This window comes from Gasterosteus aculeatus, chromosome 4, assembly GCF_964276395.1.
Source record: "Gasterosteus aculeatus chromosome 4, fGasAcu3.hap1.1, whole genome shotgun sequence".
Lineage (NCBI taxonomy): Eukaryota > Metazoa > Chordata > Actinopteri > Perciformes > Gasterosteidae > Gasterosteus > Gasterosteus aculeatus.
Window position 1 is genome coordinate 30,511,609 of NC_135691.1, and position 22,229 is coordinate 30,533,837.

At 44.1% G+C, this 22,229-nt stretch overlaps 1 protein-coding gene and 1 long non-coding RNA gene across 13 annotated transcripts in view; one reads left to right on the forward strand and one right to left on the reverse strand.

Moving 5' to 3' along the window:
* The window catches only part of cacna2d4a (calcium channel, voltage-dependent, alpha 2/delta subunit 4a), a 66,925-nt gene extending 45,028 nt beyond the window's left edge, over positions 1–21,897 (reverse strand). For 2 of the 11 annotated variants that reach the window (XM_078100290.1, XM_078100287.1), the window contains exons 1-28: positions 18,908–19,061; positions 18,287–18,471; positions 15,641–15,722; positions 13,365–13,481; positions 13,127–13,186; positions 12,757–12,919; positions 12,524–12,655; positions 12,093–12,153; positions 11,423–11,573; positions 10,718–10,792; positions 9,282–9,371; positions 9,060–9,173; positions 8,833–8,911; positions 7,743–7,876; positions 7,012–7,029; positions 6,419–6,496; positions 6,241–6,321; positions 6,072–6,146; positions 5,870–5,956; positions 5,693–5,764; positions 5,469–5,530; positions 5,270–5,337; positions 5,140–5,185; positions 4,957–5,054; positions 4,704–4,797; positions 4,453–4,545; positions 3,992–4,119; positions 2,449–2,517 (exon numbers count right to left, since the gene is read on the reverse strand). In XM_078100290.1, the coding sequence (XP_077956416.1) occupies positions 2,449–2,517; positions 3,992–4,119; positions 4,453–4,545; positions 4,704–4,797; positions 4,957–5,054; positions 5,140–5,185; positions 5,270–5,337; positions 5,469–5,530; positions 5,693–5,764; positions 5,870–5,956; positions 6,072–6,146; positions 6,241–6,321; positions 6,419–6,496; positions 7,012–7,029; positions 7,743–7,876; positions 8,833–8,911; positions 9,060–9,173; positions 9,282–9,371; positions 10,718–10,792; positions 11,423–11,573; positions 12,093–12,153; positions 12,524–12,655; positions 12,757–12,919; positions 13,127–13,186; positions 13,365–13,481; positions 15,641–15,722; positions 18,287–18,471; positions 18,908–18,952 (2,557 nt within the window). In that variant the 5' untranslated portion in view covers positions 18,953–19,061. Of the gene's footprint in view, positions 1–2,448; positions 2,518–3,008; positions 3,404–3,991; positions 4,120–4,452; positions 4,546–4,703; positions 4,798–4,956; positions 5,055–5,139; positions 5,186–5,269; positions 5,338–5,468; positions 5,531–5,692; positions 5,765–5,869; positions 5,957–6,071; positions 6,147–6,240; positions 6,322–6,418; positions 6,497–7,011; positions 7,030–7,742; positions 7,877–8,832; positions 8,912–9,059; positions 9,174–9,281; positions 9,372–10,717; positions 10,793–11,422; positions 11,574–12,092; positions 12,154–12,523; positions 12,656–12,756; positions 12,920–13,126; positions 13,187–13,364; positions 13,482–15,640; positions 15,723–18,286; positions 18,472–18,907; positions 19,063–19,535; positions 19,923–21,477 lie in introns of those variants that run through there. The other 9 variants (XM_078100291.1, XM_078100289.1, XM_078100293.1 and 6 more) reach the window with 8 other exon arrangements.
* On the forward strand, positions 1,101–3,746 carry LOC120818355 (uncharacterized). 2 transcript variants are annotated; one of them, XR_005712124.2, is made up of 4 exons: positions 1,101–1,296; positions 1,406–1,509; positions 2,843–2,937; positions 3,135–3,746. It is a non-coding gene; the product is annotated as an uncharacterized LOC120818355 (long non-coding RNA). The 2 variants fall into 2 exon arrangements; XR_005712125.2 differs by having other exon boundaries at positions 1,173–1,296; positions 1,403–1,509.
* Positions 21,898–22,229: the final 332 nt, after the last annotated feature.

Below are 22,229 nucleotides of genomic sequence, written 5' to 3' on the forward strand. Positions count from 1 at the left end.
AAAAACGAATGGCTATGGCGCCTTGTGTTGCCGTAACGATTGTGGTCATGACTATGACAACGTGATGGTGATGGGGAAGAGTACTGTATACGGTCAGTGCGAACGGATTTGAATAAAAACACATTACACTTATGTCTAAATTAAATCCAGAGCCCTCCCAAGCATTGAGAGACTATGACAACAAGCTATTATTTCAATATCATCAAAAAAACCGCAGTATTATTTAAGGTTAAGGGATGTGTAGATTTAAAAAAGAACGTATGTGCTGGATATTTTATACAAACAATATAAATTATAGAAGCATGACATCATCTGGTAGATTTAAATGTCACTAATATTCGTTAAACAATTTACATCATTTGAGGAAGGAAATTATTTACAGTGTACAAACTATATTTTTGGGTGAAAGGGAAATCACTAATGATTAAATCCACAGCGGAAAATGAAAGCATGAATCAGTCACGATAGCAGTATATTGCACCGTATCTCATTTTCTGTCTTTTGCCCTCTAACGCCTCTCACCTTTCTCTATTTTTTATCTTCTTCCTCCTTCACTTATCTTGTCTCAATTTATCTTTCCGTCGCCTCTCCTCCCACTATTTTTTACAGTATTTTCCACCTTTGGTTTCTCTCATGTCTGCCCTCTTTATCCTTTGTCTGGTCTATTGTGCCCCCCCCATCCCTCCCATCCCATCCATCCTCGCCAGCCATTCTTTTCTCTCTCATTTTTGTCCCCTTCGTCTCCTCCTCCTCCATGTCAAATGTCTCTCCCTGTCCTTTATTATTTCCCTGCTCTTTTTTTTTTTACCTTCTCCGTCTCTTTCTCACCGCCTGCTTCTCAGTCACTTGGAGCGTATTAGCTCTATTTACATACAGCCCGTCACTTCTGCCACGAGGGCCGCGCTAATCCACGCTGAGCCTCCGAGGAGTGTAAACACAGTGTTTTTTGTAGTCACTGTTGACTGATTCTGGATCAGCGTCTGAAATACCAAATCCTTGGCCTTCATCACCTGCCGCCAGATCTGCCAGAAAGCCCCTCGGCACTCGCAGGATTCGGTTTCGGATAAACGCTGACACTCTGTGGTTACAAATGCAACCACAACCTTTTTTTTTTTTTTAACATTGTGAAGCAGCAAGACGGCAAAGTGGAGAGAGAGAGAGAGAGAGGGGGGGGACAAAAGAGGGTAACGTGGCGAGAAGAGACACAGGGAGTAAAGCGCGGGGGAGTGAAGGGAGACGGAGTTTGACAGCTCAGCAGTGGAGAAGTTATAGGAAAAGAGAGACGTCTGTGAGGAGGTAAGGAAGCGTGTGTGAGGAAGAGTGTGTGATGAAGACATTCAAAGAGGGCGAGTGCATAAATCATTGATGCTGTCTTCTCCTCTGTGGTTTTGTGGACGTGAAGCAGCTGGTAGAACATCCAGACACGCGGCAAAACAAACTATCCAACCGGTGATCATCGTGCGACAATCTACCATCAACGCACACAGAAACTCATCGGGTATTTCAAGCGTACGTTTTTCTCAATAATGCACGCTTACTTTCATTTAAATGGCGGATGTAATAGTAATTTAAGTTATGTTTACGCACATCTCTGGATTCGACAAACTGTCATATCAAAGCTCCCAAACAAGCAGAGAGAGAGATGAACCGAAGCAGCAGGAAGAATTTTTAAAAAAAGGGAATAAGTTAAGAATGAGCGGCTATTAGTAGAAGGAGACAGAAAAAAACGTCTATTTTGAACTCGTTCTCTCACTTCTGCATAACACGATTTTCACAGCGAAGACAACTTCTATGAAAGCTGTGAAATACAGATAAGCGCCTTGGTTTGTGCGGCGTGTTTTCCCTCTTCGTCTCTCTATCAGCATAATGGGACACCAAATGCATACAGGTGTACACCAAGACACGAGGACACGCACGCGCATGTACACACACACACACACACACACACTCTCAGGAATGATTGTGACTGAGGAGCGTGTCAGACGCAGCAACAAACGACAGCAAGCAGTAAAAAAAGGCCAAAGATGATGAACTATCAGACAAAATGTTTCTCCAAAAAAAAAAACAAGCATCAAATACATTCTCACCCCAAGTTCCATTTAGTTACTTTTCTGCACCTTTCGATCATATCGCACAATAGTCATCAACAGATAGAGTTTGTCCACTTGGACTTGTAGATGCTCAAATTGATTAATATTCAATTAGCGACATCCTGATTGGAAAGTGATGCTGTGAGCGATCTCCATCCAGCTAGCCAACTCAATGTCAGCGACTAAGCTGTCAGTGTTGAATGGCGAGAAAAGACGAAGGGATCGAAGGCCAAAGAGCTCAGAAAAAAAGGGATAGGACGTGAAGGGAGAGGACACTTCGCCAGAGGAAAAGAAGCGGAGACTTGACATGTGCGTAAAAAGGACGGAAAGGGAATCGAAACAAAAGTTGTCATCCTACCTCCCGCGATGGCAGTTTTCTTTCCCACCGTTACGGTGACAGCCGTGGTGGCGATGACTATCCTCCCTGCTGGTGGAGCGACACACGCAATCAGCGAGAATCCACACACAACTTCATCAATACATACGTGTGTAAAACAAGGATGCATGCAGGCACATCCCGAACACATTAAAGGTCCTTCCAAACATGTGCACGTGCACAACAATATGCATGCACAGGGGCCAAAAAGTTTAAAAAAAAGATCTAAATAGGCTCTAACTTAATGAATGCATCATTTATATGTGTTGTATGTTGGCACAGATTTGTCAATATTTTCAGAAATATGCGGGGAGACAGATTCAGAATGTGTTATTTAACAAAGTCATTAATTCATCCCCTTTGTGTCCATTCACAGCCGTCATGCCGACTGTCAGCAAGTCAGAATCCAGCCGGATTAATATTGCAAGCGTTACGCAACTGAGTACAAAAACTGGTCCACTCATAACAAAGGTATCATATGTTAGTGAACTTTGTTTTTTTTCCTGTGCTTGTATTTAATGTATTCATAATTGTATTTTATAAAACAAAACTCTGACAGAATGGGATTTCTTAGTTGGTTTTAACACTAAACATTGAGTTATAATGTTAAAACAGGATGACAGAGGTAATACTGTAAAAAAAAAAAAGCAGATTCTTTCTTCTCAAAGGGGATTTCTTATACTCTGACTGCATGCTCGTGCCTCAAGAGGAAAAAAGAGAGGAGGAGAAGAGGAGGAATGACAACGAAGAGAGAAAGAAAACAGAGAAGGGTACAGAAAACGGAGACGCAGCATCGGCCGGGCTTCCAGTTGGAGGATAGAGCCAGGAGGCATGCCAAGTAGACGTAAAAGGTTTCCTCTACCCTCCTCCGCTTCAAGCTCCACCTCCTCTTCACTCAAGGTGGCGCTATAGTCGGCCTCATAGTCCCTGAATACGTCTGAACACAACAAGCTGTATCTAACATCAACCTAAAACATGTACAAGGCCGTTTGTTTTCATGTGAAACAGAAGCTTAAAATTGTGTGAGCATCCAAACACATTGTCATTGGTTTTAAATCCTCTGTAGATTAAGTACATCATTCAGGCAGCTGTTGTGTGTGATATTTTCATGCTGGGGGGAAACAACTAAGAGTCTAAAAAGCACTCAACAAACTATATTCCATTTTGCCCCTCTGAGTGTGCTCTGTAGTGAGGAGGGACGGCGTTATCAGCCTCATACTCGCTGAATATTTCAACAAAATTGCATTAAAGTCTGCGACACTCGGAAAAGATTACGTTCAAATTCCTGTCCTTTGATTCTGCCTGGCGGCTCTTTTTTTTAAACGCACTTTAAAAATTAATTTCATTCATGCAACGCTCAAGTAGGAAAAATGAAATGTGGTCACAAGCTTCGAAATCTCCTCCTTTCTCTCACTTTAATTTCTTGACTACTGGCCGGATAGTTGAGCCTTTCACAGAGAGATATTTGGCTCAACAGGGCTGAGAAAATTGGAAATAAAATAAGCAATGAAAGTATTTCCTTTACCTCTAGTCTCCTGTCTGGGCATGTAGTAGAGAAACTGTCCAGCAGGGTACTCGGACGCTCGGCGGTACCACACTGGGAAATGGTCCAATGTGAACATGTTCTCCATGTCTGTGGAGGTCAGGAAAGTCCTGTGGAGAAATAAAAATAAGCCTAAGGAAAAATATAGTCTCCGCAGCATCATTATGAGGACAAAGGAACAGGTGGAAGATAAAGAAGGATACGATAAAGAGAACATCAGAGGAGCATTATTTTGTGCTACATTTTTATCAACCACCAGAGGGCGAACTCTCATCCTACTTAATAAGTAAGTATAATTAAAACAACCTTTAACTGCTATGACAACCATAAAAAGGGGTTTGACTTATTTTACTAGTGTAAAACCTGTTGATTGGGGACATCATGGTATGAATTATTTGATGTGATGATATTAAATTTACAAAATAGCCGTTTTCTTGACTCACTTGCCAATTCTTTTCTCAACACCAGCGTATCTCTGGAACCTCATCAGGCCGGAACGGGTCCCCAAGAACGCAGTTTCTACCCCCTCGTCCATACTGAAAGAGAGAAAGGAGAGTCGGCCATAAGAAAAAAGGAAGGTGGAGCTGATGGAAGGGGAGATATTTGTAAAGAGAAATTGCAAGTGAACAAAAGCGTAAAAAGCCCATGTCTTAATTAAGAATGTATGTGGGTGTGCATGTGTGTTAATACTCACCCAGAGGTGTTGAGCATGAGAGCGGTCCAGTAGGCTTCCATGGGGGCCGTGACCACGGCATCGAATAGAGTCTGTTGCAACAACTGCGCATCACCTGTCGAGAGGAATAAAGCAAAAGAGATCATATTAATCACACAAAGGACTGAGGTCAAACATGAGGACATAAATATTAAGCACTGGATGTGGCCGACGGTAATGAAGATCACACATACATACAAATAATTGATATGCTGAGACGAAAGGGTCCACTTACACTCCAGATGTGGTTCTTTGCCAGTGAGGTATTGCACCACAGCCTGCAACTGGCTCAGCTTACGATGGGCCGGGTCAATATCTGTCTCACAGTAGGTCCTACGAGGACACACAGCGCAACAATGAAGTACTCTCAGTGAGAGTTTCTACCCCTTGAAATGGATGGAATCCCGTGAGATCTCACCATTCACTGGCTATGGTCAGGTCTGGAGCCAGCAAGTCATGAAGACCTGAGGGGAGAAAAATACAAATAAAAAAAACACACGGAAGAGATGAACAAAATCTGTGTAATACAGAAGAAAGAAGAGACTTACCCTCCTCAACAGAGACGTTTCCAATGAAGATGTACTGTCCATATCCTCGAGTCAGCACTATACCCAGACTGTCAAATACAGAGAAGATGTTTGTCCAAAATACATCAGTAATTAATCATTTCAAGCAGGTAGATGGATGCTGCTCTGTTGCATAATTGACTTGGACACTAATTGATCCTGTTAAAGCTCTCAGACGAACCTAAACGGTGTCTCATTGATGACGGTGTAGAAGTAATCGTTCTTCAGGAACATCACTCTCCTCTGCGAGGGACAAAGAGGGGGACGGAGCGGACGAACATCATGGCGAAAGCACAGGGGGAAAAAAAAGACACCAAAACAATACGAGAAAAAAATGAAATGAATCCCAACGAGGCGACGGAGAGGCTACCCGTGTGGCACATTCACAAAAACTAGCCTACTCACTCCTTTATCCACAGATGCTCTCACGTCCAGCGCCATCGTCCCCGTTTCTCCTCTGACCATGGCGGTCCTCAGCTGAAACACAAGCGTTGCACACTGAGCTCCACCTGTTTCAACCAAACCCACAACGACAGACGGGACGGCTGCGAGACGAGGCAGAGATGTGTGTGCGTTGCTCACTTTCTCCTCGGTGTCTTCCCATTCCACCTCCATCAGATCGACGCTGTTGTAGTTGGGTTTTGGTTTTAGCCTCTTCCCCTCCTTATACTGTCGCAGACACATGAAAAGGTCTTTAGAAACGTTTTCCGTGTAACGCTGCTTGGTTAATTGCAATACAGTACATCAAGCAGGGTTTAATTCACGGGAGAATATTTTTCGGTACCAGAGGGCGCAGGTCAGGGTGAGATAAGATGTAGCCGTTGTTGGTGATGAGGAAAGCGTAACCGTGGACACCAAGCTGAAGAGACACAAATGGGAGCAACAACGTGGATCACCGACACCTGATAATTGACATCATATCACGACTCGAATGTCACTGAAGGGTAGTTTACCTTGTATCTTGGAGCTAGTCTCATCAGTTCCTTCAAAGCCACATCCGTTCCCACGACGCCCAGCAGAATCCCATGTGACAACTACGGGACACACGCCAGCAGGTTGGTGGGTGCACGATTTCAGGGGACACTTTTTTGAGGCTAATTGTATCAGTGGGGATTGAAAATGAATATTTACGGTCTCTTTTTTCTTGCTGAACACGGGCATGGCCACAGAGGTCATAAGGAGCAGGCTTTGGGCCTGACTGTTGAACAGCTGTGGTACACAAACACACAAAGAACAGGCACAATCAATTACTGCTCCCTGGTTTGTGATGACAGGCTTAATTAGTTAGCAAAACGATAAAAAAAAGTGTGTGTGCACAGTTTAACCCGGTTGGGTTATGAACCAAAGGACACAGCTAAGTTGACGCACAGAAGGGAAGCAATGAGAAACTAATGTTTACACCAATTATGCTGGGAAATAAATGAAGTAATAAGTAGTGAAGACACGTTTCAAATCACTAAGAAGCAGCTGTCAGAGCAGCACTTTTTCCAGCGGTTTCAGGTGAAAACGTATTTCAAAGAGCATCGACTAATCTAGGCTTGCTAACTAAAGGATAAACTAAGGTAACATTCACATTTTAACCAATGGACGACAATTACTGTAAGAAGAAACTGATTACCTGAGAAGGGAACGATATGACAGATATCTACACACTGTATTCTATTTATTTTATTAAGAACGAAGCTACTTCAAAAAGAAAAGTTACACTGAAGCTCTATGATTACCTCCTTCGTAGTTGGCAACTGAAGGTGAAGATGGAGAAAAGACGACAACAAGCATGAAGTGGAAACAACCACGATGGAAACCGGTATTGAAATAATAGCTTGGCAATTATACTAGTGGGAGGCAGTGAAGTAGCTAAAATTAGAAAAATAAAATGACTTAATACTAATTTCAAGATGGCTTGGGATTGATTTTGGCTGGCAGTGTTGGTAACATTACAATGTGCCGTATGAGCTGTGGCACATATGTGTCACACAAAGCTAAATGGTACTTCCAAAAACCTCAGTCGAACTACCTTAACTTCTGTTTAAAAAAATGTGTAACAGCACATTTAGGGATATACATTTGTCTCTTGCCGTTAACGATTGCACATATTAATTCAGGTCCCATAGTGGTCCACCAGAGCCTGAAAGTTTATAAGTGTCAACTCAATCTTCAAGCAGCATCCTAGCAACTACAGAGCGAACACCATAAAAGCAATTTAACCACCAACAATTTCTGCCCTAATAATCACTGCGGAAATTGCTTTGTAACAACCTGGCAACCACCTAGCAGTTCCTCTCATGTGTTTTCTGAATAATACCCCATGTGAGACATCCGTAGGGGACTTTACCTCTCTCTGGAAGCAGTTTAATGGATCACTTGTGACCTTGTGATCACATACTGTAAGCCAAGTAACATTGAAGCAAATCGTGCGTGTTGCCAAGCGAGCACATGGGAGAAGCAGACTGACCACGCTGTCCATGTAGGCCTCAGTCCAGATGATGTCGTGATCGTGGTTGATGACCATTGGTCGGCTGAGAACGTGGAGGTACTCCATGACGTTCTCCTGGACGTCAGCCAGCGTGGAGACGTGTGTGTAGTAACCTGCAGGACACACAGACGCGCACATGCATGGCACTTGTATCACTTAACTTAGATGAAATAAGTCGGAGCCGGAAGTTTTAGCAAAGACATTTTTTTTTGGGTTGTACTGGACATTTATTTAATAAACAAATTTATCCAACTTGAGAAAATGTTGCATTCTAAAAACAAACAAACCCTGTTTCAAATGGAGAAAAACAACTACACTTGAACCTCCCATCACTTCCAATGGGTTTTTCGTGTGTTTTTAAAGCTTGGCGCAGCATGGCGTTTGTGGCATTTCTACAACTGGGAAACAATGACGTCAATGGGTTACCTGCAGTGTAGCTGCTCAGTGACAACAGGCTACTGAAGCACTGCCAGGTACAAATGTGTGCAACATTTTCCCATTTTATAATGGCCATAATCAGGTAGACACGCTACCTCAACTAAAATTGCATTTAGGCTTTTGCAGCAGAGTACGTGTGTCTATTTTGTTGTTGGCAGAGGCACGTGCCAACTTACGATCACAACAGAAGGGAGTGCACCTGTTACCGATTACACACAGCGAACATGTGACATTGTTTTGGCCTGGATTGTCTTATCTTTGTTGATAATCAGGTATTTAGTCAGGGATTTTTGATGTGCACAGAGCAGGATGAAGTGATTATTTTCAGGTCTGAGGCTGCTGCATGACCCCATGTAATTCACAAGAGGGCAGCACCTGATACCAAGGCCCGAACAGCACCACCTGGGCACAACACAGAAAGCCAGCAGACCTGCTAGAACACGGAGGGAGAGAAGGAGGGGGGGGGGGGGTACTGTTTTATTCAATACTAAGCAATTTAAGCCGTTTTCAAAAACTTGACTCTATCCTTTGTTGAATTAACCAAACTCTTTGTGACAGAACTATGGATTCAAGTGAGCCATTTACGTCAGAACGCAGACTCTTGACTGATCGCGCCGTTTTTTTTTTTTACCCTTGTTGTTGCAGGCGATCCATTTAACGTTTTCAGCAAACGTCATCTCCCGTCCAATCAGATAGGTGAAAACTCGAACCTGGGCAGACAAAGTATGTAGTGAGAAGCGGTGAACGCCGTCTGATTGTTACTTCAAACTGCTTTAAATGATGGCTGTCAGTGATTTGTTGCTCACGGTGTATTACACTATAGTCCTGGTAGTTGATTATTTTGTGTGCGTGTCGTACCCGTCGTTCCGGCCAGTTGAACTCTTCAAAAACACTCTGGAAGTCCTCCATGGCGCCGTCTGTTATCAGCATGATTGCCTGGTTACACAGGCTGCCCTGGCCCAGCGCTGCAGCCTAAACACACACACACACACACACACTCGCGTCATTTAGGTGTTGTCGGAGTGTTTCTTTACAGCCCTGTGAGTGTTAAGATCCAGCAGTTGCTCTGACTGCACAAACCTCATTGAGGATCTTGAACGACTCCTTCATTGCATTTTTGACTTTGCCCTCGCCTTTGACGTGAAGCCCGTCGACCAGTAGCTTGAAGTGCTGTGAGACGGACACACAACAGGATTATTTCGCGGCTCAGTGACACGCTGACCAAATATGGCAAAATCCCTAAAACACATTGAGGCAATGAGGTTTAATCAACACTTGCACACACACACACACACACACAAATACTATGGGCACATTGTTGTGAGTGGGACCCTTGTGCAGATAGACGTAGCCTTTGAAGGACTCTTAAATGAATTGTAGATCCTGTAACTGTAAATTATTGGTGTGAAAATGATTGTTGTCTCATTTGAACAATACTTAAATATAATAAAAGATGTTTCCATAACAATATTTTCGGCAATCTGCATTATCTCTTCCCACCATAGAAGGTATTCTGTAATAACATTTATCAAGACATCAAACCATGCACTTAAACATGTATAAGTCAATCATGGCAATGGAACTTTCAGCCTTAATTTGAGGTTGATTTTAGGGACCTAGAATTAAAATATTATTTTCTCTATCTTTTGAAAAAACTGAAAAAAAATTTAAAATACAGATTGGTCAGAGGGAAGTTTGGGCAAATGCATTCTGACTTAACGTGGGAATAAAAACGGCAAATAGTCTTTTGGTGATGTAGAAGTTCTTATATAACTGCCGCAAAACTGAGTCGTCATGTAAATGTGTTTGTGCCAACATGAGTTTATGCGTAAGTGTGTCAGCCAACATCTGTAAGCCCATTCTGTTACAGCATGCCTCCAGGCATTAAACCAATCAAATATCCTGTTGACAGGTCACGTGACCTACTTAATATTGTCAGCGGCATCGCGACCTCACCTGATCTGCAATAACGGTCAGGGGAGAGAAAGTAGGGCACACATTCAACACACAACATTCACGCAGAGGCACGCCGGGCAGACGGGGAAGGTGTTGGTATGTGAAAAACAGGACAACAGATGAGGAGCGAAAAAAGAAAATAAAGCAGGAGTGAAACGATGGGACATTAATAACGTTCATTTATGTGCGCCTACTCGTTAATAAAAAAAAAAAGAGGAGGTGAGATGTTGAGGAGTAAAAGTGCAAAAGAACAAAAATGTCATTGTTTTTGTAAAGGAGGCGATTAAGAGGAGACTGAAGACGACAAGGAAGAACGGAGTGGCGGAAATATCTGTATTCTTCGAAACCGAGACGAACCCAAACGGTTTCTGAGGGTTTCTGACAGCGTAATGCATTTAAAGGATTAGTGAGATAACAGCCTGGGATGAATAGGTTAGCAGTGTTTAGGTGAATCAATTAGCTGTCTATCTTGTGTCTCCACTATGTGTGCGTCTGTCCGTGTGTATGTACTGTATGTATGTATGTGTGTGTGTGTGTGTGTGTGTGTGTGCGTGCGTTACCTCTCTGTTATCCAGATCAGCTTGTACCAGCGTGCCCTTGAAGCAGGGCTCCACGTAGCGGACGTAATCACTGTACTGGAGAGAAAAAAACAAATATGTCACCCAACGTGAACAACAACATGATTGTAACAGGTTCAAGTTGTATTGCCCTTTAATTCATCCCTAAATAAATCCCTTAATATCACCAAATCCTTTAACTACATTACACTCATTTCCTCCAAGCGCAGGTCTGTGGAAACTGACTTTTTAACAATAATTACGTTTATATAATAATTTGGGTGCTATATTATTCATATTAATTTAATAATAATTATTCTGTTATTGACATTGGTGTTTATCATAATGTACAAGCATGTCTTTTAGGTTTTATCTACTTTGGATCTTACTATTTATCTACTGATAATATGAAAAATGTTTTCACTGGTGGGATTAAAACCTTGGCACTTGTTTTATTGCGTGGTCAGTTCATTGAACCTGTGTAGCTTTAACTTCTGTGTAAAAAGAGCTTAAGGGCAGCGGATTTGCAGGGGCCGTATGATTACACGCACAGTAGCTCCAGGATAAACCGTGCTTATTAAACTGATTTGCAGTGGTAGAGACGCACGCAGCCAAAATCCTGAAAAACCTAAAAACAAAATGAATTTTGAAGCTTCGAAGTTACTGAATTTCTGCCTGCGGGTCGAGCGTTTCCACGCGTGCGCTCACCGCGACGATGTTAACGAAGTCATTTTCCCCCAGTGTGTCCAGGATTGTGTTGATGGTGTGTTTGGCGATGGTCAGTCTGAGCCCCTTCATGCTGCCACTCACGTCCACCACGATGACCACGTCTTTGGGAGAAGTGGCGGCCTGGATGTACCTAGAAAGAGGCAGACTTATTTAACTTTGATGTAACACAAACCAAACGCGGCCCGGCGAATAAAACCGGTAATCTAGGGACAGACAGGACAGGCACCGTTTAAGCCTGATCCTTTTATGTTCCTTCTGACTTCCTGGAACTTGATGTACGATGACCAAACAGTAATCTTTTTGATGGATCTTTTGCGGGGGAAGCAATTGGATTTGTCGCAGCAGGGGAAGAAATAACAACACAAATGCTGGTGTCACGGTCACTAATTCTAAAGGAGACGTGGTTAGTGGAATTGGTGACGCCCGAGTTTACAGACACCAAGGCTTTACATCGCAAACAACATCCCTTCACGGCTTTTAACGTTATTTCTCAAAACTGCGATACATTGTTAAAGTCACTAATTCAGGAGGCTGAACGACTACTGTAGAAAGCAAGACGTCTCTCGCTAACTGCCCCTGCAACTGATTTATTATCCTCAATTGGCCAAATGGCCCCTGATGCAGTCAGACCGGTGTCACGTTTCCTTACCAGTTTCTATTCCTGCAATCAAAGGTGACCACACCATTTTCATCTGGAATCCACTGGATCCCTGGAGACAGAGAGAAGTACGGGTGGGTTTAACGAAGACAGCTGACAGATGGACAAATTAATGCTCGGATGGATCGTGACAGATTGTCAAATAATGAGAGATGAGATAGCGGGTGAGTAAAAACAAGCGGCGTCACAAATCCAGGCCTGATTACTCACACACACACACGCACACACACACACACGCACACAGGATAAAGACCAAACCAGCAGCCATATTGTGGCTGAGCGTGAGTCATCGCGTTCGCTGTGCGAGTACATGGTTTGGCTTCTGTTTGCCCAACGTTCACCCGTCGTGCTGTGACTGTGAGGACGCGCGAGGGACATGTGCAGCCGAAGACATTTCGTGGATGCACGGGAGGGTGTCCCACCTGGGTACAACCGGAAGAAGCCTGCAGCGCTGCCAAAGTACTGCCAAGTCAGGGTCGGGTCTTTCTGGAAGTTATCAATGAACACGTCGTTCAGAGCCTCCGACATGTAGACTCCATTCAGAATATCTGGATCTATAGAGGGAGGGAGAAATAAAGGTGTGGATATTCTCCTGGCAATCACATGCATATCCCAATATGTGTGTGTGTGTGTGCGTGTGTTTAAACTTATCTACCTCTGTTGTAAACATTAGTAGGGACTTGTATGTTACTCAGTTGTGTGTTGACCGGCAGTTTATTGAAGTGTTCGTTCTTCTCCAGAGCAAAGTCTCCCCCCAGTGCCGGCGGGTTCCCATTGCCATCCACCGTGTTGATCAGCATGGAGTTAAAGTAATCAAACTAGACAGAGGAGTCAAGGATAAGGCACCGAAAGATCATTTCATCGTGAAAGATTAAAGATACGCGCAAAGAATTATATTCGTCCTCGAGGTCTGTAAAAACCTTGGTTAGCATGATTGCTACAAATAAAGGTTTTGTATGTTTATGTTCAACACAAACAAATATGTTCCACAACCAGAACCCCGTTTGTACAGGACTGTCACATACCATTAGGGTTTCGTTGTACTCGTGGTAAAGGTCGGCGTCCTCCGCCGCTTCCGCCAGCCTCTGCGACAACAACACACGGCGTTAACGACACAACCAAAGGGCGGGAGGGGGGCTCAATTATCTCCATGATCAAGTTCAACCAAACCTACAATTTTATTTAAACAAGCACGTGTGCAGAGGAGCGCGTGTCAAGATGATTATCACTTATTGGCTTCAACACAACGCGTTATTATTGTACCTTCACAGATTTCATCTTCCTCCCGAGCATCTCCTCCATCTCCTCGGCAAACTTTTTTGCGAGCTCCTCTCCCACCACCTCCTCTATCTTCACCGCTGCCTCGATATCCTTGTATTTCTTTAGAGAAAAGACACAGTTGGCTCATTAACAGCGGCGTGGATAACTTGCAGAGAATCCTTTAGAAAGTGAGAAGAGTGTTGTTGTAATATATTGCTCCCATTTGACATGTATTTTCACATTTGAAAGTCACATACGCCATCTTGGTTAATGTCACAATGGAAAAAAACAGAGACAAACAGATAATCATGGAAGTGATCTTGGTATTATACGATTATACACACACACACGCGGATGGCATTCACAGTTGCAGTACAGACGAGGGTCAAGCCCTGACATTATCCGCAGACCCCGTATCTAATCTGCAATATGACAGAGGGACGCCACAAGACAACCATCCTGCACATGGCGCTTCCCGACTGACATCTGTGCATCCTGGCTGCTTGTGCGTTTGTTCACTGCGCTATTGAATTACAGCAGTTACATAATTGTAATCTAATGGAGGTTGTGCTGTTTCTTTCCTGTGGACCGAAAGGTTCATTTCCGGCCGCGATGGTAAAACCACGTGACGCAATGTCAGACGACGTATTTAGACAGGTTTATGGACATATTTTGGACATTGGACTTGATTTTTTATTGCGGGGAGATAATTACCCTTCTTTCAATGTGATGTGGGTGACATTTGTCGAAAAAATACTCGCTGATGGGAAATCCCAACATACCAGAGTCCAAGGAAGGTGGGGCAACCAGGAGATTACGACTTTTGACACAAAAATAGCTAACTATTTGTCATTCAAAGTGAGCTTCAAATTATTATTATTATTATTATATTACTATTTTTTACAGATGATGCTTTTCAGTTTCATAAGAGAAGCAGCCAGATAGATAAGAATTCTTATTATTTATAATTTAAGGGAGCCAAATAGATATGAATGCTCCAAAAGTTTCTGTATTATCCTCAAATATAAACTAAAAACAATTCAATACCCTGTTCGGTTTACTCAGGAAAGAAGACAGTCACTAAAAGTTCTACAGATAACGAGAAAGCCATCGATTAGACGGAGGCGGGAGATTAATGGCTTCTTGTTGCCGAGCTCAAACTAATGCACTCGGCGGTTTTTACACATCACTGACCAAACAAAAGGATAAAGTGTGCAACTAGGAGACATGCGCCTTCTTTACATGCACACACGTCTATTACCGATGCGTTACCACAGCAACTGGTAACGTTGTTACCAGTATGACTGCTCCTACTACACGACCATCACTTCACTTATCGGTTGTCACTCTGGAAAATGGTTTCCACCAAACGACACATTGATTAAATCTGAGGTTGATCCACTCTCTAACACAAGCGCTAACAAAGCGCAAACACAGTTATATTGGGGGATGTTTAAGAGCTGTGGAACAGAAGCACGCGTGCGAAAACAAAACATAAAGACACATGTACGCTGTGGAGAGAGACGGTCGGTATAGGAGCACGTCTCACAGCGTGTTTGTGTGCGTGGCAGATGGCGAGAGCGCCTGCTAGGTATTCTACAGGGTGGCATGCTGAGGAGGAGCGTGCATCCTAATTACTAAAAGACGCACACACACACACACAGAAGCATAACCTTCTAGTCTCTAAAGTAAGTCACACTAATGTGAACAAAAGGTGAAAGTCCACCGGGTTCATTGAGCCACGGTATATCAGCGTGACGTTTAATGTGTGAGCTGCGAAAGCACATTCGTGTTGTTTAAATCCAACGTCATGTGAGTTTCGTTCATGTGCTTTTGAATGAAGTGTGTCATGACATTGGTCTCTGGGCCATGTGCAGATGTTGTACAGCGAATCTATGCCAGTCAGTCGCGCTCCCATTGGACGGCGGAGCGCGGGGAGGAGGGGGGGTTGGTTACTCCGTCCTACTCCGTCTGATCTGGTGATGTCATCTGCTCCACATCCAACTGTCTCCGTTCACCAGTAACTAAATGTACGTCTTAGTTTCCAAGTTCTCTAAATGTCGGCAATTAGCCTCCTCAATACATTTCTCTGGTGCGGCAGTGTACTATATCAATAAAAGGGATTTAATCCCCACCACCACTACCCCCCTCAAAATCAATGTCCAAAAAGGGAATTTACAGCCGCACACTGCATCCTAGCTCATCTCAAAACGCATCCAATTGAGATGCACCATTGTGTGTCTGTGTTTCTATGTGTGCGTGCGCATGTCATGTCTTACCTTCTGCAGCAGTTTAGCTCCAGAGTATCTGGTGGACAGGGCAGATATCTCTTTGCCGAAGGACACAGCCCACTTCTGCACCCTGCGCACGGAGAACACATGATCAGTGACGGATAGTCGAGGCCTTTAGCAATGTCTTTGAAACCAATGCAATAACTTAAGTAAAAGCAGTTTACTTGTATGGTATAATCAGTAACAGGGGCTTTTCACATCAGTACAGCTCTAAAGATGATCCTTAAAGCATTGCTAAATCATCTGTTGACCCTTCCTTAAAATATCCTCAGTTCAATTTATCAACCCTTTAAAAACAGCGGCTTTTAGAAAGAGATCTCAAATTGAATCACTGAGATTTTAATAATGCATGCATTATTAAAATGCATTGAAATAAGCTGAACAAAAAGCAGTATGAGGTGAATGTCCAAATTGACTCCACGCGCAATAACTCATTGTATCTTTAAAACAATTGTGGAACAATTAATGTTTGAAGTTATTTCAGAAGTGTGTCACACAGTGGTTTGAGAAAAGCTCAGATTAATTACCCTCGTTCCAAATCCTTTCACTCAAAAGCTTCATAGTGATAGGGACGCAAAATGTGTGCAGCCATAATGAAGACAAGTCACAGTGCACTCGCCAACAATAGATTAAAACAGATTAGTGTTGGTGACAGTAGAAGCTCACAGTCCACTAGGTCATGAGGTTACTCCGTGCTCAATAACATGCAGTAATTCAACAAATCCTCCATGTGAATGCAGCCAAGGAGAGCTAATAAAGAGTAGACAGGATGTGACAGATGGCTCAAGCGACGGGGGGCCAGCCAGCTCGCTGCCGGTTCGCAGGCAGGGTTGCCACAGTTCTAACCCGGCAGTACTTAAAATACTGTTTCAACTTGTTGAAAATGTGACTGTTGGCTCATTCTAAAATGTGCCCATAAAAGACACAGGATGAAAATGAACACTTTATTGATTTTTTTTCTCACAGGTATTAGAAGCGCTCTCGACTGTTGCCTGGAATGAACCAGATGACTGCGAGCGTCATAAGGTGAAATGCCTGTCACGCGCACCCTGCGATGAACCCACTGCCGCTTTAAAGGCCATGCGAGGGCCAGATTAGGAAAGACCAAATCCATCACGGACCAAACAGAACACAGGAAGTACCTCCCCGTGGTCGCCGTGTACGCAGCAGCAGCTCCCGATGGGGCACAAAAAAAAACGCTTTATCTTCTAAATTGTTTATAGGTGTTGCTCAGGGTTTGACCTCTTAGGCCTGAAATGTCCTGGTCACATAACCTCCAGGGCCAGAAGGACCCCGGCCCGCCGAACCTCCCACCGTGCCGAAGTGAAGCATTTTGGGCACGAGTGACCTTCGCTGGCTTCGCCGAACTGCGTTGACCCCCGGAGCTTTAAGCTCACCTCGTCCAGCAGCCCGCCCAGTGACGGCGCACGCTGTCTGAGCCGTGTAGGGTCCAAAGTAACGCACGCGCCGTACAATCTACCGGGCCTTTTGCCCTGCGATGAACACAGTGCTATGTTCTCAGTTTCTCTGCCCCTCTCAACCTTTTTTCGCACACTCAAACACACAAACACACACAGTTAATAGGCCATCGTGGACCGACAGCGCAGCATCGATCTGTTGGGGTTTTTTAGTCAGCAGGAGGTTTGAAAGCTTTACAGGGAAAAGAGCTTCGTCTGGTGTTTGGACAACAAACATCAGCAGCGTTTCATTGGCAGAAGAAAGAAATTAGGGGGCGAAACTAACCATTTGTCTCACAAAGTGAATATTACAGAGAAGATATAACACAACAGGCATTATGAGTAATGTCAAGTCACTTAGGGATAAAATATTTTTGATCTCTTTTTTCAACACTAATTGGAGCAGAATTCGTAACACCGTTCATGTGAACAAGGACATTATAAAATATGTGGAAGGAAGTTGCAAATAAATACAAATCAAAACAACAGTAAAAAATGACGTCACTGTTTGATGTTTCACATATGTTGCCATTAAATATCTGAGTAGCTTTAGAGGGAGGGATGAAGGAACGGATTGGCGCCTTAGCCTGCGTTTTCTTCCCAAAGTTACCTAGTAACCATAAGTTGTTATCTTATTTTCCTCATGGTTTTATTTAATCACTCTTGGACGAGAGGCGGTAGGATTGTTTTTTGCACTTAGCTGCAGCTCCATCTCACAGGTGTCCACGTGGCCCATATGTGTCTGTGTGGAGCCGTCAGCCAAAATAGAAAAAGGCATAATTCACTCATTCATCCCACCTGTGGCTTCAAAAAAAAAAAAAAGGAGGACGCAACATGCCTCACTCGACTCACTTGTATTCGCCGCCAAAAGGCAGCACATCGCATGTAAGGATGCAATCATAGTGGCCTACGCAGGCAAATATAGTATTAACAAGTGTTGTAACAAATACGGGACAGTCCTTGGAGTACATGTGATACAAAACAAACAAGTAACCCTAATAGTAAGTAATGAAATACATTTTTGTTGAGTGAAAATTGAATTGACGTGCAAATTTGTCTCTCACAAAACCTGCATAGTATAAATATTTATGTACATTGCTGTCACACTAAAATCCGACAGAAATGGTCGTGGAGGCGAAAAACGTAGTAGTGCGAGAGTTTTCCCAGTGCGACTCACGTTTCTGGTGAGAGCTTCATCTGGCCCTCGACCATCAGGCACAGCGAGCTGGAGAAGATAATCCACATCAGCAGCATCTTCTTCCCACTTCTGTCCCATTTACTGCTGTTCCCAGCGTCTCCTCGGATCCGGCTCTTCATCCCCGCAGCTGCCGCGATCCGCACCGGTCCGCCAATTGTTGCACGCTGGCTCCAAGAGAAACATTATTAAATTAGGACAGCGCAAAGTCAGATTAGACGTGCTCAGGGTCACAGTGCACTCATGAAAAGAGGCAGGCCGTCTGCTTTGTGGGAGGTGCTTTTTTTTAGTGAGCTTTTATGTTGAAACAACTCCAATGAGAGCGCTGGAAGTCAAGCGAAACACTGAAGCTGCAAGCGAGTTAAACCAAAATCGTGAGCGGGTGAGTGACAGTTGAGTTGAGTGACGTGATACACTGTTACATGAAATATGGATTACCCAATTGAGTAATCACACCGTACCACGAGGACACGCCTGATTCAGAAAATGACAGGGGAAATCAAACCACTTCTCGTCAACTTGCCTGAAAAAGTAATCCTATCCACAATTTCTTTTTTAACACATTCATGCACGGCTCTCTGGAGACTTCACAAAGAGGCGAACCTTGCAAATGTGCAGCCTAAGAGATACAAGGAGCCGCAGTGACATGTGGAGGATCTCTGACACTCCGAGGCCTGCTCAGGAAAAGCAGAGGATCCAGAAAGCTCAGGTGAGACATCGGACGACAGCGGACGCTTGTCATCCTCAAAGCATTCTCAGAATCGAGGCTCAACTTGGCTTCAAGAAAGATACCGAGAAGCCAGAAGTCCGTGAGTGGGGCAGATTTGAAAGCTACTTTTCCTCTAAATCCGTAAGATTGAAACGATCCCACGCGCCGTACCAGAAACGCGGGGCGCTAAATTCAAGAAGAGCACAAGCTGGAGCCAGAGAGCGGGTTGCAGGAAGATTAAAATCAATATAGATGGAATTTCTCAGATGGATTACACACTATGCCACGTGGGCAGAGCTTTAAAAACCCTTCCCTTTGGGAGACGTGGGTCTGGAGAGAAAAGTTCACATATGACTGACAACTAATACAGCGTGTGTGGTGGATGACTTGATGTCAGCTTAGCTGGTCACCACGGCACACAATAGAGTCTGGAAAGCTGTCGTCTCCGGTGTCAAAGGTCACGTCCGAGCACCGGGAGTCACGAGGGAGTCCCGCCATGTCCCTACAACTCTCTCTCCACACCTTTTAATCCTATCACTACTGCTCCCTTCTTCATCTTCTCTCCTCCATGCCGCCGCTCTTCGGGTCCAAAGGATGCTGGGAAGGAGGGAGGGAGGAAGGGAGGGAGGGAGGGAGCAGATAACTCGTCCCGGTGAACTTTTCTCTTCGCCCCGCGTTCAAAGTTGTCGCTTTGCCAGAAAGCGAGGTGTTCGCCAGCAGGACGGACTGAATCCCCCCCCCCCCTTCCCCCCAGAATGGATCCTTTTTCCCCGCTGACCTCACATCCCGGTGGATCGGAAAAGGAAAGCGCGCAGCGCTGGGACGCGGATACTCCACGAGTGAGATGGAGCGAACGATGGATGGAGCGATAGTGGGACTTCCTCTCTCTGTCTCTCCCCAGCGTATCTCTTCCTGCTCCGCGGGACCAGTTTATACCATAATCCAGGCAGGATTAAACCCCTCCTCCCTCCATCCCTCTTGTTCTCTCTCCATCCCTCTCGCTTTCTCTCTCTCTCACACACACACACACACACACACACACATGCACTCACATTAACACAAATACCATCTCCCTCTCCTGCCTTTGTCGTCTTTCTAACGCTCTTTGACCTGCTGTCATCCTAGTCCTGCTTTCAGTTGTGTGTTCTCTTGTTCTTAATCCTCCTCATTCTTTCACCTGCTATTTTTCCATCCTTCTTCTCCCCTTCAATCAATCTGTGTGTGTGTGTGTCTGCTTTTACTGAGAAAGTAAAAAGGGTGGAAGAGAAGGCGGCTGCGGTGGTAAGAATGAACAGAGGTCATCTGTCTTTGGTGGGGAAGAAGGAGAGAAGGATAGAAAGAAGTGAAGGGAAGCGAGTGAAAGAAAACAAAAGAAGACGAATGGGAGCAGGAAGGACATCAGGAAGAGTGAAAAGAAGAGTCCCGGCGGGACGGTTGTAGTCGCATCAGAAGGGAGTCGCTATTTGTGGAGGAAGATGCGCTTGACTGAGACAATCCTGTAACGTAAACACAGTGAGACACCTAGTGGACTCATATTGCCTCACACAATGGTCCGTAGAACAAATCCTCACCTCGTGTCTGTTGCTTAGTGGAAAAACCCAAATGACAATTTAAACGGAACGAGAGCCACAGCAGAGACATGAGGCACGGAACGGTGTCCAGCACTCTACACAACTAAGAGCTGTGTGTAAAAGTGTAACATTTAACCAAATACCAGGGACACACAGTGAGAAACACAAGCAGAGAAACTCTGCACACACGCACACACACACACACACACACACACACACACACACACTCCTGCTGTTATGGAAGTCAAAATCTGCCACACAAATGCATTCGGATTAATAACATGAACGGTTAAGACATTTAGTGACACAAACACGCGCATGCATGCATGCACATTCTACTTATGTACGCTTACAGCAGCTGTTGGGCTCCTCCTCCCCCACTGACCCAGATCACTGGTGTAGGGATGAGCCCCCCTCATCCTCCCTCCTTCCCTCGATCATAGACAAACTTTTGATTTCTCTTATCAGCAGGTGAAGGAGTTTATTACGCAACTCACTCAGAAAGTACAGCAACATAATAAGTCTGAATTATCCAATTATACCAAAGCTGGTGCAGTTGCTGCTTCGTAAAACTCAACACTTGGGAAGCAACTCTATGGTCCGTCAGCGGTGGAGCATAAAGTTGAACACAAAAGCGTTCTGCAGATAATTGTCTCTAAAACAAACAAAGACAATCTAAATCATAATCAAGAGCAAAATGAGGATGTGAAATAATGTTTTTATTCTGTTTGATTTCAATTAATTTTATCTATCCTATCGGTTTTTAGAACACGTATCTTATTTTCCAATTCACCTCTCTTTTTCATCACGTCAACAACGAATACATAAAACTAGGAACCTTTTCAGCATCAATCCCAAACTGTCCGACAGACTGACAAAGAGCAATGACTCACCTGAGCTACAGTTCCAACCCGCCTCGTCCTGTAGGAGGATGTATCAAGTCACACGAGGGATGAATCCTAAGATTCTGTTTGAATTCAGAACGACTCTTTAGCGTAGGAACAAAGATTTTAAAAAACCCTCATAAACCATAACCATTAAAAAAAACCCAATATTGGTCTGTCTTCATTTGATGCATCACCTCTTGAACTTCAAAAGTAAAACCAGTTAATGCGGATGACATCCTCCATTTGAGAATACAGAAGCAACAAAAGTGGATTGGATTGGAGAAAAAGACTCCGCCTCCCTCGCCAATGACACACACACACACACACACATCCCAAAGTCATTGATTAGTCCAAGTCAGGGCTAATAGTCAGCCCTTAGATTTGGCTCCATCAGCTAAACCAGTGGTCTGGAACCTCTGCGTGTGTGTGTGACTCCTGAATAAGATACACGTACTGCCCTCCGAACACTATATTTCACGCCTCTTTTTGAACTCTGCTATAGCTGAGTCTGGTTCGGGGCTTAAATCGTCTGCTTATATAATTCTGGTACTGATGTTGATGACCATGTGCGGTTGTTTTGAGCAGAGGAAGCAGGAAGGAAGGGAGAGGCAGCCAAATTCCACTACCGTAAGAATAAAAAGTGGGCAGCAGATTGATTGGACTGTGGTCCTTTCACACAGCGTTTCCTATCCTTGATCGGGTGTGAGCCATTAACAGCCCCGATGACAACACCAGTTAGTACTAATGGACCCGCAGAA